At 41.7% G+C, this 13,354-nt stretch overlaps 1 protein-coding gene across 2 annotated transcripts in view; it reads left to right on the top strand.

Annotated features, from left to right (window-relative positions):
- Positions 1 to 13,354, top strand: part of Dennd5a (DENN domain containing 5A) — a 72,598-nt gene that overhangs the window by 41,838 nt on the left and 17,406 nt on the right. For both annotated transcript variants that reach the window (XM_034495199.2, XM_034495208.2), the window contains 7 exons: positions 1,833 to 2,150; positions 3,652 to 3,867; positions 4,299 to 4,533; positions 5,699 to 5,849; positions 6,961 to 7,054; positions 8,436 to 8,567; positions 11,614 to 11,766. In XM_034495199.2, coding sequence (XP_034351090.1) covers positions 1,833 to 2,150; positions 3,652 to 3,867; positions 4,299 to 4,533; positions 5,699 to 5,849; positions 6,961 to 7,054; positions 8,436 to 8,567; positions 11,614 to 11,766 — 1,299 coding nt within the window. The remainder of the gene's footprint in view (positions 1 to 1,832; positions 2,151 to 3,651; positions 3,868 to 4,298; positions 4,534 to 5,698; positions 5,850 to 6,960; positions 7,055 to 8,435; positions 8,568 to 11,613; positions 11,767 to 13,354) is intronic.

The following is a 13,354-nucleotide window of genomic DNA, read 5'->3' as shown; positions in this document are numbered from 1 at the left end:
GATTTAATAAATCAATAAAAAAGAATTCTTTATGGACACTCTCTGTTTGACTCACAACAGTAGGAGAGAAGCCACCAAGCATTATTGGGTGGATCTAGATATTCTAGTTGCTTTCATGTTTCTTGTTGGAAAAACTGCCTCTACCCCCCTTTTAAAAGATGAGCCAAGGGGTAAGAGACTGAAATGTGTGCCTTTCGTTCTGTCAGCTGTGTAAAGGACCCTTGACTAGATGAGTTGATTTTGTTTTGATTTTCTTTTTGATGGCTTGGCCTAAGAGCATTAATAAGTTAAAAATCTTAAAAGAATAAGTAAAAAGTAGTCTATTTTTAGGTTATAAATATTTATTGGCCTTTAATGAGGTAGAGTCAATATTGTTATCTAGTTAGAGGAATTCAGAAGTAAAGTTTAAAGTGATTCTTCTAGTCTTTGAAGTTTTGAGATGGGAAGCTTTCTTTTTATAGTTACAGGTTGATAAGGTAAATTATACACTCAGCATAAATGATACAGGGATCTGTTCAAATTGTAGCTGTAGTAGATGAATTGTGGGATGGCTGTGTTATCAAGCTGATCATGTTATCCTCTGCTTCCTTCAGAACATAAAGGCTATTGAGCCAAGGGTAAACTTGTATGTCACTGGGACAGCATTTGTTATATAGTAACAGTGCTTTACTGTAGAAAGGACCCTTATCTTATGCTGTAAGGAAACCCATTTCACATAGATTAAAAGTTAAATGGGAGAGGGTGTGCAGTGAGGCAGCTCAGCGGGTAAAAGACACTTGCCAGCAATCCTGGCAATGCTGAGTTAAATTCTTGGAACCCACCTGGTGGAAAGAAAGAGCCTACTCCCAAATGTTGTCTTTAATTTTGTTTGTACACACATACTCGGTCACAAACACATGTACATGTCCTGTAAAAATATTTGACATTATAATTCTCAAAAACAACTTGATAACAGGTTTTTATATAAATGGGAGAAACATACTCTTAACCCTTTAGTAATCTGTTGGAATGAAGGCAATGCTACATGTCTTGCAAGGACAGATTAGTAAGATAAGCATATAAACAGCTCTTCTAGTTTATAGTGCAAGAAAATATTAATAAGAACAATGATTTTAAAGTATTAAATTGATCAAGCAAGACCTGAATATCAGCTGAGATGATAGTGAGCAGTTTTAGTGTATGACTGGCGTCAAGCTGAGTTCAAATCCCAGTGCTACCAGGTAGTGATCGTAGGTATGTGCTTGGCCTGTATCAGGGTTTTAAATTAATAAGTATGGGTTTTACCTACATATATATGTATGTCTTTGTGCCTGTTGTCCATGGAGGCCAGAAGAGGACAATGGGCCTGCTGGATCTGGAGTTACAGACAGTCGGGAGATGCCATGTAGATGCTATACATGTCATCTTTAGTCAGTTTCATCTGTAAACTAAGATTAGATGGTGGCAAGTCCAGCCATTTAGCACTGTGTGAGAGCTGACTGTACCTCTCAGCATGAAGAAGGACTATAACAGTCAAGTCTCCAAAATTAGGAGTAAAGCATAGAAATGGGTGACTGTGGGTGCTCAGCACTGGGCCAGACTTTGACACTTGTCACTGACTGGAGTGACAGCCGTCATGGTTTCACAACTACTTTTAGCTGTTTCCCCAGCAGTTTACCTCTGAGGAAAGGTTTTATTTTAGAAAGCAGAGGGAGCTTGGGGGCAGAGGGACTGTCTCATTGTCTCCATCTTTACACACTACACCTCACATTTGTCATTTCATTACCCATTGTCCTTTCTAAAACTTCTCTCTTGGGGCTCCATTTGTTCTCACTTCCTGTCTTGATTTTCAGGCTAATCTCTGCTTTGTGGATGTTGACAACCACTTCATTGAGTTGCCAGAGGACTTGCCTCAATTTCCCAACAAACTGGAGTTTGTCCAGGAGGTCTCTGAGATCCTCATGGCCTTCGGTGTTCCCCCTGAAGGTAACCTCCATTGCAGCGAAAGCGCCTCGAAGCTGAAGAGGATCCGCGCCTCCGACCTTGTGTCTGACAAGAGGAATGGGAACATTGCCGGCTCCCCTTTGCATTCCTACGAGCTCCTCAAGGAAAATGAAACTATTGCTCGGTTGCAAGCTTTGGTCAAGAGGACTGGAGTGAGTTTGGAAAAAGTAAGATGCTGAAAAATAAGTTTGTGCAGATTGGATCTGTGTTTGAATGCTGTCCTGGGGAAGCTGGATTTAGGATGAGGAAGGACCCACCCAGGTCAGGACAGTGCACTGTTTTTTGTTTTGTTGTTGTTTTTGTTTTGTTTTTTAAAGTTTTTTTAGACAGGGTTTCTCTGTGTAGACTAGACTGGTCTTGAATTTAAGAGATCCACCTGCTTCTGCCTCCCAGGTGCTGGGATTAGAGGTGAGTGTCACCTTCACCCAGCTGACAGTGCATATTTGTGAGCAGTGAAGGAATGCACCCTATGGGAGACTGAGTACAGGCAGCTATTCTAGCAATTGTTACTTGATCTAACAGTCAGGGTGGCTTCTTGTGCAGGTCAGGGAGAGCCTATTGCTGTTCTGTGTGAAATTCTGCAGTGATTGGGAAGAATTGTGGACCTTTCATGTTCATTGCTCTGTGACTTCACAACAGCCAGACCTTTAAGCATTTTCACCCAAGATTCAGAGGCTAGTCTAGAGTTCAGCTGTAGCTTAAACCAGATCCTGCAATGCTGAGCTCTCTCCGGGGATACACCTAGTTTTCCAGTTTCTGATTTTGATGATATTAAGCTTTCTGTGCTTGTTTGCCTTTATTCCCCATTCTCATTGCTAAACGACTTTGGTTAGGTACATACGCGTGTTAGGCATTGTAATGATTTTGTTGGACTTCCTTTTAGGGGTCAGCTATATCATTTTTATTTTGTAAAGTACAGCAGATTAAAAAAAGTTATACCAGTTGAACAGAGAAATATTTAAGAAGATTAAAAATGTATCTCTTGCCGGGCAGTGGTGGCGCACGCCTTTAATCCCAGCATTTGGGAGGCAGAGGCAGGCGGATTTCTGAGTTCGAGGCCAGCCTGGTCTACAGAGTGAGTTCCAGGACAGCCAGGACCACACAGAGAAACCCTGTCTCGAAAAACCAAAAAAAAAAAAAGAAAAACAAAACAAACAAACAAACAAACAAAAAACCCTCCCCCCACCCCAGAAAATTAATTCCTCCCTCTTCTCCCAAAGAAAGAAACCAAAGAAAGGTAACATCCTGAGCAGGTGAGAGCCAGAGCTTGCTATAGGCCTCTCTCTCCTTGCTGGGGAGGGTTTGTTCCTTTTGTTCCTTGGCTGGATTACACTCAATTTACAATGACCGAATCTCCACTTAGCTCTGTTGGATACCTTCAGATTGACCTCCTCTTTCTCCTTCTCAGAATCTCTCCTCTTCCCCCCCTCCCCCCTTCCCTTTACTTCCTATCTGGTTGCCAGGCAAGTTTCAACTGCTAAGCTGTATCTCTTTAACTTCTAGACTCCTCTCTTTATATTTCTTTCCATTTTTACTTTAGTTTTCACCTTCTCACCATTTGTTGCTAAGATCAATAGGGAAAAATCAGATGAATTATATTTCTTGGCATAAAAGTATAATTGTTCATATTCTCACCTGCACACCCCCCCCCTTTTTTTTTTTTTAAAGCTGGAAGTTCGTGAGGATCCCAGTAACAATAAAGATTTCAAAGTTCAGTGTGATGAAGAAGAACTCAGGATTTACCAGCTAAACATTCAGATCCGGGAAGTTTTTGCCAATCGCTTTACTCAGATGTTTGCCGATTATGAAGTGTTTGTCATCCAGCCCAGCCAGGATAAGGAGTCCTGGTTCACCAACAGGGAGCAGATGCAGAACTTTGATAAAGTGAGTGAGATCCTGCGGGGAGGTGCGCATGAGAGCACCTTGCAGCTTGAAGAAGTGACTACATATGACATCACTAGAAAAGTCAAGTAGAGGCAGGCATGCAGATGATTACAGTTAGGTGATTTACCTCTAGTCAGTGCTCCCTCTCCTTGTTTTGATTTTGTTTTGCTTTGTGGTCCTGGAGAGGACTCTTTCTCTAGGCAGAGGTGTATGTGTAGTTCAATGTCTGGGCTGGCTGTGTCAAATTCTCGGGAAATTGAACTTTTATGAGAGTTAACAAAGGGGAAGAGGATGGTTGTAGTTGGCTTTTCATAAAGACTAGGATGCTTCAGAGGTGTGTCCCACTTCAGCCCTTGGGGCTGTTGCTTGTGATGGTTCGGGCTACTCTATTCTCTTCTCTGTTGTTGACTACTTCTGTTTGGTTCCCCTAGGCATCCTTCTTGTCAGATCAGCCTGAACCCTACCTGCCCTTTCTCTCAAGATTCCTAGAGACCCAGATGTTTGCATCTTTTATTGACAACAAGATCATGTGTCATGATGATGATGATAAAGACCCTGTCCTCCGGGTCTTTGACTCAAGGGTAGACAAGATCAGACTGTTAAATGTTCGAACACCTACTCTTAGGACATCCATGTACCAGAAGTGTACCACCGTGGATGAAGCAGGTAAGGCCTCCTTGACCTCTGAGACCTCATTGGTAACATGTCCCTTTTCCTCAACATGTATGCTTCTTTTCTCATGTTTTGCCTTTGAGTATGTTATCATGTGGCCTGCAGTGTTCTTCCTTATTAGTGTGTGTGTGTGTGTGTGTGTATGTATGTATGTATGTATGTATGTATGTATGTATGTATTTAAAGACAGGATTTCTATAACCCTAGCTATCCTGGAATTCACTATATAGATCAGGCTGGCCTCAACTCGTAGAGCTCCACCTGCCTCTGCCTCATCATAGAGACTGAAGGTGTGCATCACCATGCTTTGCTTTCTTTCTTATTTTCTTGTTTATTATTTTCTTTTGATCTGGAAATCATCTTTTTTTTGTTTGTTTTTTTGTTTTTGAGGCAAGAGTCTCTCTTGACTGGCCTAGAACTGCTATTTAAGGCAGGCTGGCCTTGAACTCCTGCCTCTTAAAATCATTTTTAAAATTAGAATTTCCCTTCCTTTTCGTTCCCCATCAAGTGTATTACACGTGACAATGGCAGTATTTGAACAGCTGGGGACTGTCAAACTAGAGATCTGGTCATTTGGGGCTCTACCTTTCTGCCATAAGAGTGAGTCAGTCAGTTCTCAGTCCATCTGTAATCCACGTATTGAATCTGTAGTGTGACTTGAGTTACTCTTGCCTGTTATCAGAAGATGTTATCAGAAGATGGGTCTCTTGGAATATACGGTTTAAGCTATGGAATGAAGAGCTAACCAGCTCTCACTTTAAAGGCTTTTTCAGAAGAAGAGGTGTCATGGTGTCACCTGTAGCAGCTGTGCACTTTGTTCTAGAGCACCAGAGATCTCACTGCAGATGCACTAGAGCAGTCTTCTTGCCACTGACCTTATATCCCCAGTCTTTGGGACTGCTCTAGACTCTGTCTAGACTTCTCCTCTGTGTGCCCCAGGGCAGTTAGCTGAGACATTTGTAAGAATTACTTTATCTGTTTCTAATTCTTAGGGTCTCCTCTTTATTGCCCAGTGGACAGGTTTGTTTTCCTGTTAGTGTATATTTCAGGCAGGAGGGTAAAAAATCAGTCTTTTTACTCTATCTTGGTTAGAAGTGAAAGAGTAGTTATGTCTAAAAACAAGAAGGGTTGACTTGAATTTTTAAAAAATCTCACTCAGAAAAAGCAATTGAGCTACGTCTGGCAAAAATTGACCACACTGCAGTTCACCCACATCTTCTTGACATGAAAATTGGACAAGGAAAATATGAACCTGGCTTTTTCCCTAAGCTACAGTCTGATGTACTTTGCACTGGGCCAGCCAGCAACAAGTAAGTAAACCCTAAAGATTCCCCAACCTGGTCATCAAGCACAGTAGTCACTGACATCCAGAGTCTAAGCTAGTGTTGGTATACACGAAAGACCTCAGGTTCTTTTCTTAGTATTTTATTATTTTATGTGTATGAGTATTTTGCCTGCATCCATAATTGTGCACCACTTGTATGCCTGGAAGCCAGAAGAGGGCGAAGATTTCCTTGATCTGGAATTACAGATGGTTGTGAGCCATCATTTGAGTACGTAGAATTGAACTTAGGTCCTCTGTAAGAAAGGTTGGTGCTCATAACCACTGAGCCACCTCAGTATTTAAAGAATTTAAAAAACAAGTATGGGTAAGACCTAAACTATGTGGATGTTAAGGTGCCTTGTCAGCTTTTGTCTCCACTGTACAAATTGGGTAACTCTTACAAATATCCTGGATATTCCCAGGACTTGCAAGCAGCCAGGCATCTAATGGGTTAAAATGACCTCCTACCCTATCTGAACCCCATCTAACAGACAGCTATATAGCTTTATGTCCTTAAAAGGTGGTATTGGAAATCACTGGGACCTGACTGAAGGTGGGCAACTTGGATGGATGGGTCTTTCCTAGGCAGCTTTGTATCTGCATGTGAAGTTTTGGTAGATATTTCAAGACAAATGAACGACTTACTCCTTGGAGGTCTTCTCTCTTTTGTTTAGGCACTTATTTATTTTAGCTGCTCATCCCCACAGACTTTGCATTGCTTCTGTGGCTTTCTGTGCTCACCATCAGCTGCCTAGACACTGGAGATTTTTCTTGTTAGTTGGCCTTAGTGGATTCCCCCCCCTCCCTCCCTCCCTCCCTCCCTCTTTCTCTATCTATCTATCTATCTATCTATCTATCTATCTATCTATCTATCTCAAGACAGTTTCTCTGTGTAGCCCTGGCTATTCTGGGACTCAATTTATAGATCAGCCTGGCCTTGAACTCAGAAATCTGCCTGCCTCTGCCTCTTTAGTGCTGGAATTAATAGCTGTCTTTTTTTATTTTTTGAGATAGGGTCTCTCTCACTGTGTATACCAGGTTGGCTTAGTACTCAGAGAGTAGTGAATATTCTTACTGGTCTCTTTTGATATTATCAGGTGGACAAAAAGGAATGCTCCTGCCCAGTGGAGGCGGAAAGACCGACAGAAGCAGCACACAGAACACTTGCGCTTAGACAATGACCAGAGAGAGGTAAGACAATGACAAGGAGCCCTCCTCTATCATGCTGTACTCGCTGTTTGTCTGTCTGTCCGTCCTTTTCTTAGAGTTTAGTAAGTTGTCCCTATAGAGAAGAATTCAAGTGTTGTTCTAGAGAGCATAGTGTTTTTCATGACAGCTAGCCAGATGATCCTGTATGTTCTGTTACTTGATAGGAATTTCAGAAGATGCCAGTCTGAAACTTGGAGAAATAAATGCCTTTAAAATTGGGGCTTTTTTGTTTGTGGTACAGTAGGAAAGGAACTAATTTTGTTAAAATAGAAAGGAGGAAAGTGGGCTGGGGTCCATGCTGTGACGCTGACTCTGAGGACAGAGAACTTTTTCCTGGACTTCTCTGTATCTCTGTGATATTTAGTTTTCAATGCCAACTTGATACAATCCAGAATCACCTGGGAGGAGTCCTAGTGGGGGGTGTGTCTAGATTAGGTCAGCCTGTGAGCATGTCAGGGAGTGAGGGGACACTGTCTTGATTACCTTAAATGACTTGGGAAGATTCTCTTGGTCTTGGTGGCACCATTCCCTGGACAGTTGATGCTGTATTGTATAAGAGTAGAGAAAGCAAACTGAGGACCAGCATGTTGCATCCTTGCTCTGCTGATTGCTGATCAGCTCCCTCAGATGTCTGCTGCTGTGCTCCCTGATGTGATAGACTGTAATATGCATCTGTGAGCCCAAGTAAACCCTTTCTACCTTAAGGTTTCTGCCTTAAGTTGCTTTTGTCAGGGTTTTATGGCAGCATTAGAAAAGAATGGAGAAGGTGGACTTAGCTGTTTTTTTCCTTATGTGAATAAAGAGGGGGATGGTATCCTAGTTACTGTTTTGTTGTGCTGAAGAGACATGACAACTAAGGCAATTCTAATAAAAGGTAGCAGGTATATCTAACCTGTGCATTCCTGGCTGCATGTGCTCTAGGAAACCTACGAATACAGCCCAATACAAAACAGGAAATGTATTCAAACCATTGTGATACCAGTTTGTTTACGTATTACAATTTGTAACTCCACTGCATGGCTCTTAAGTGTAAACATCAAGTTATAATTCAAAAATTTGCCTATGATTGCTAATATATTTGTGTGTGTTATATGTGCATGTCTGTATAAATGCCTTTGTATCTTTAAATCAAAGTAGTTTATTATATTCATGTCAATAAAACTAGAAATTGTATTATTTTGATTTTCCCTTTTAGTATACAAATTTCTCTTAAATTTTCTGTTCCCATGTATATTTGAGCCCAGGCATAGGTCAGCGAAGTAGCGTGGGGTACATGTGTCCTCCTTAGGAGCCCACCAGTACTGGTTGCTGTGGTCTCTGCCCATGGACATAAAAGGTCTTTTCCTTTTCCTGTTTGTTGTAGAAATACATCCAGGAAGCCAGGAATCTGGGTAGTACCATCCGTCAGCCCAAACTGTCCAACCTCTCTCCATCAGTCATTGCCCAGACCAACTGGAAGTTTGTAGAAGGCCTGCTGAAGGAGTGCCGAAACAAGGTGAGTTGTGGGTACTCCGTGCTGCTATTTTCCCTTGGCAGCAAAAAGGAGATCATTACTTGGCTCTGACCACTCCTTATTTTAGTTTAAAAAATGTGGGGGTGGGGATTGGGAGAGGGAAGTCAGGACAACTTTGTAAGTCAGTTCTTTTCTATCTTCATGTGGGTTCTGATGATGGAGCTTAGATCATGCCATCTAACTGTCCCACTCTGTAGATAATACTAATCTTAAAAGCTTGTTGCCTTAATAATTACAAAATGTTTTGCATATGTGGAAATGTTTTTGCTTCTCTGTTGTAATCTAACAGTAATTGCTTTTCATATCTAGTAATAGCAGTTTGTGGGGCTAAAGAGATGGCTCAGTGGTTAAGAGCACTGGATGTTCTTCCAGAGGTCCCAGGTTCTATTCCCAGCACCCACATGGCAGCTCACAACTGTCTGTAACTCTAATTCTAGGGAATTTGATTCCCTCACACAGACACACATGCAGGAAAGCATTGATGCTTTGTAGACCAGGCTTGGCATCAAACTCAGTGTGCCACCACTGCCTGGCTAGAAAGATTAATTTTTTAATATTTAAGTTTTAAATGTAATTTCTAATAAAAAGTCTTCATTCAAGTCAGAGTATCATAATTATTAGGACAACTCAGCTGATTTGTTCTCTGCTGCATCCTGAGAGTTATGAATGAAATTAGAAGAAATTCATACTTTAAGAAGCTTGAGTGGGCTGGGACCACAGGAGAGGGAGAGGAAGAGGGAGAGGAAAAAGATGCCATGGGGAGATGGACCCTGCAAGCATGGCCATGAGGACTGGCAGTTGGAGTAGGAGCAGCCCAGGCAGAACATGATCTGCCTTCTCATTCTTGTCACTTCGCCCCCAAAAAAGCAAGAGAAGAAGAGGAAGGAAAAAGGAGCAGGAGGATGGAGGAGGAACAGGAAGAAGAGGAAGTAGAGGAGGAGGAAGAAGAGGAGGAGGGAGAGGAAGAAGAGGAAGAAGAGGAGGAGGAAGAAGAGAATTTATGTTGCCGATACACTCACTTGAGTATGGTCAAACTCCCAGTAACTGGCTTCTTAAAGAAAACAGTCCTTCTCTAACCACAACCCCACCAGAAGTCTTCAATTGTGTAGAGCTACACCTCAGCATCCTTATCACAGTTGTTTAGAGTTCTCTTTGGTGTTTTTCTGTCTAGACTGTTATTTTTTGGGGGCAGTGGGGTGGGGTGGGATTCTTTGTTCAAATTAAGCAAACTTTTTTTCTGTCAGGACTATCTCCCCAAAGTGGGGTTTAAGAAAATAGCATCAAACACAGGAAAGGATGAGGTTTATATTAGCTCCCCAAACTCCAAGGCTAAGGGTAAGTTTCAAGAGTTTTTGGTTACATAGAAACTTGGCAGAACCTTTCAAAATTATTTGCCAGAACAGCTCATCTCAGCAGACTGGAGGTGAGGAACATTATCAAATTCTAGAAAATGGATCAAGATATGGTCAAAACCAAGTTTTACAGAAGACAGAAATGAACTTATTTTGACCTTTTAACAAGATAGGTTTTAATCCTAAAATGGAGTCAGGTTTGTCCATCAGATAAAGGGTCTGGCTGCCAAGCCATCTGATTCTACACATGTATCATGGCACTCACAGACCCCTGCATGCCTCCCCACCCCAGACATGCACAGACACACACATGATGGACACATACATGAGCAGTACTAAAATCTTAAAACTTAGAATAAGCAGGACATGATGGTGTACAATCTTTAATCTCAGTACTGAGGGGGTAGAGGCAGGTGAATCTCTGAGTTTGAGGCCAATCTGATCTATATATAGAGAGAAAGACCCTGTTTCAACAACTAATAATCACCCTAAATTATTCTATCAGAATTGATATTTTAAATTTCAGATTTGTTCAATTTCAAGATTTTATTATGTATTAATATTTTAAGGTTTATTTTATTTAGTATGTATGAGTACTTTGCATTTAATCTGTGCATCACATGTATGCCTGGTGCCTAAGGAAGTGGTGAGCCTCCATGTGGGTGGTGGGAATCAAACCTGGGTCTTTTGAGATTTTGTTTTTTAAATATGTGTGTGTATCTCTGATTGTGTTTGCCTGCCTTGCAAGTAGAGGGCCAGAGAGGCCAGAGGGCAGAGAGAGTATCAGGTCTCCTGGAGCTCGAGTTACAGGCTATTGTGAACTGCCCAATATAGATTCTGGGACTGAGCTTAATAACCTCTTTACAGGAGCAGTCCAGGGTCTTAACCCTAAGCTGTTTTTTTCAGCCCTCTGGTTTAATTTATTTTTTAAACTGAGAGTTCTTCTAAGTCACTTGTGATTTTCCCCTATAATGTTACCTTTCCTGCCATTAAAAACATTGTTGATACATTCCTTTTTTTTTTTCTAAAGGTTTATTTAGTGTATGTAAGTACACTGTAGCTGTGTTCAGGTTTCATTACAGATGGTTGTGAGCCACCATGTGGTTGCTGGGATTTGAACTCAGGATCTCTAGAAGAGCAGAGAACCGCTGAGCCATCTCACCAGCCCTGTTGATACATTTCTTGAAAGATTTCATGCTCTTCAGTCATCTTGACATTGATGTTGTAACATATTTATAATAAGCATTTGCAGATTTTCACTTGAAATTATTCTCAATAACTTCTGTCTCCTTGAGAGTTATTTTAGATTTATTTCTAGGTTATATGTGCTTGAAGGTTTGTCTAGTACATTTATTTAAGCCATGAGAATGGGGGAATAGCTGAGGTGGACATGAGCAAAGGATTTTATTAAACTCTTTTCATTTCATAAAAGCAAAGGTTTGAATCCAGAGTAATGAAATCCCTTTCTAGGATCACTTGCTATAGCTGTGTTTTAGCCTCCTTAACTGAACTTTGAAAGCGTGTGTTCCCTATAACCTGACCCACATGACTATACACTGTCCCTGGGCTTCTTCATCTCATCCTTCTCAGCCCAGCACGTGTGCAGCGCAGGCTGCCACAGCACTCTGCAGTAGTGTGTGGCTCTACTCACTGTGGTGATCTATCCTACTTTCTAGACCAAGAGGATGCTGGTAGAGAAGATGGGTCGAGAGGCAGTGGAGCTGGGGCATGGGGAGGTGAACATCACCGGTGTGGAAGAGAACACTTTGATTGCCAGTCTTTGTGACCTTCTGGAAAGAATCTGGAGCCATGGGCTACAAGTGAAACAGGTAATGAGTCTAGCCTCTGGTTTCACTACTACTCTCTCCAAACCAGTGGTTCTCAACCTTCCTAATGCTGTGACCCTTTATACAGTTCTTCATGTTTTAGTGACCCTCAACTATAAATTTTTTTTTCATTACTACTACAAAACTATAATTGTGCTACTGTTATGAATTATAATATAAATATCTGATATGCGGGATAGGGTATCACCAGCTAAACAAATGTGAGTTCAGCTTTTTTTCTTATAAGTAAATAAGGTTTATACAGCTATGTTTTTTAAACCTTTAAAAGTGCCACCTTTTGCCAGGAGGTGGTGGCTCACACCTTTAGTCCCAACACTGAGGCAAGAAACAGGTGGGTCTGTGAGTTCAAGGACAGCCTGGGCTACAGAGAGATTTCTAGGACAGCTAGGGCTATACAGAGAGCCCCTGTCTTGAAAAACAAGATCAAACAAACAAAATGGCATCTTTCTTGGGAGTAGGTTACAGGTCAGCTTGATGGGCCCTCTATTGTTGGCCTGTGTTTGGAGGTAGAGCAGAGAGAGGCTGAGTTGAGGAGGTACCAGCCTTCGTTAATTTACAGTCTTAATAGAAATGAGGTTCTCACTGACGGCTAGTCATCTTGAAGGTCTGAGAGAAGCTGAGTGTTTGGTCCTTCCCACATAAAACTCGGAGGATCTCCTTGTTCAGTGACATGCTTTTCTTTTTTTCTTTTTTTCTTCTTTTTTTTTTTTGTTTTTCCAGACAGGGTTTCTCTGTATAGCCCTGGCTGTCCTGGAACTCACTCTGTAGACCAGGCTGGCCTCGAACTCAGAAATCCGCCTGCCTCTGCCTCCCAAGTGCTGGGATTAAAGGCGTGCACCACCACTGCCCGGCCAGTGACATGCTTTTCAGTGGTAGTCATATTGTCTTTTATTGTCCTGAAGCAAGGTCTCATATAGCCCAGGCTGCTTTGTACTCCATATGTATTCAAGGGTGATCTTGAACTCCTGGTCCTCCTGCCTCCACCTTCTAAGCCCTATTACAGACATATACCACCCCTGGTTAGTGCAGTGCTAGAAATCAAATCCAGGGCTTTGTTATGCTGAGCAGACACTCTACCATTGGATCTAGTTTTCTTTTTTTGTTATTTTTGTTTTTTCTTTTTTGTTCTTGTTTGTTTGAGATGGGGGTTTCTCAAGACAGCTCTGGGTATCCTGGAACTTTGAGCTCTGTAGAGCAGGCTGGCTTTAATCTCAGAGATCCAACTGCCTCTGTCTAAGAGTGTTGGCATTAAAGACATGCACAACTACACATGGCCCTACTTAAATTTTTTTTCTTTATTAATTTATTTTGTGCGTGTGTGTGTGTGTGTGTGTGTGTGTGTTTGAGAGAGAGAGAGAGAGAGAGAGAGAGAGAGAGAGAGAGAGAGAGAGAGAGAGAGAGAGAGAGAGAGAAGGGTAGGGGAAGAAGGTCAGCAAACAACTTTCAGGACTCTTTCTCTGTTTGTGTTATTTGGAACACAAGGATTGAACTCCAGTGACAAGCTCCTTTACCCATTAAGCTATCTTGAGTAGAATGGCCTTGAACTTACTGTATAACTCATTACTATGTT

This window comes from Arvicanthis niloticus, chromosome 1 (genome assembly GCF_011762505.2).
Source record: "Arvicanthis niloticus isolate mArvNil1 chromosome 1, mArvNil1.pat.X, whole genome shotgun sequence".
NCBI lineage: Eukaryota > Metazoa > Chordata > Mammalia > Rodentia > Muridae > Arvicanthis > Arvicanthis niloticus.
Note: the sequence above shows the minus strand (reverse complement) of the source record. Positions and strands in the feature narration are given on the sequence as shown.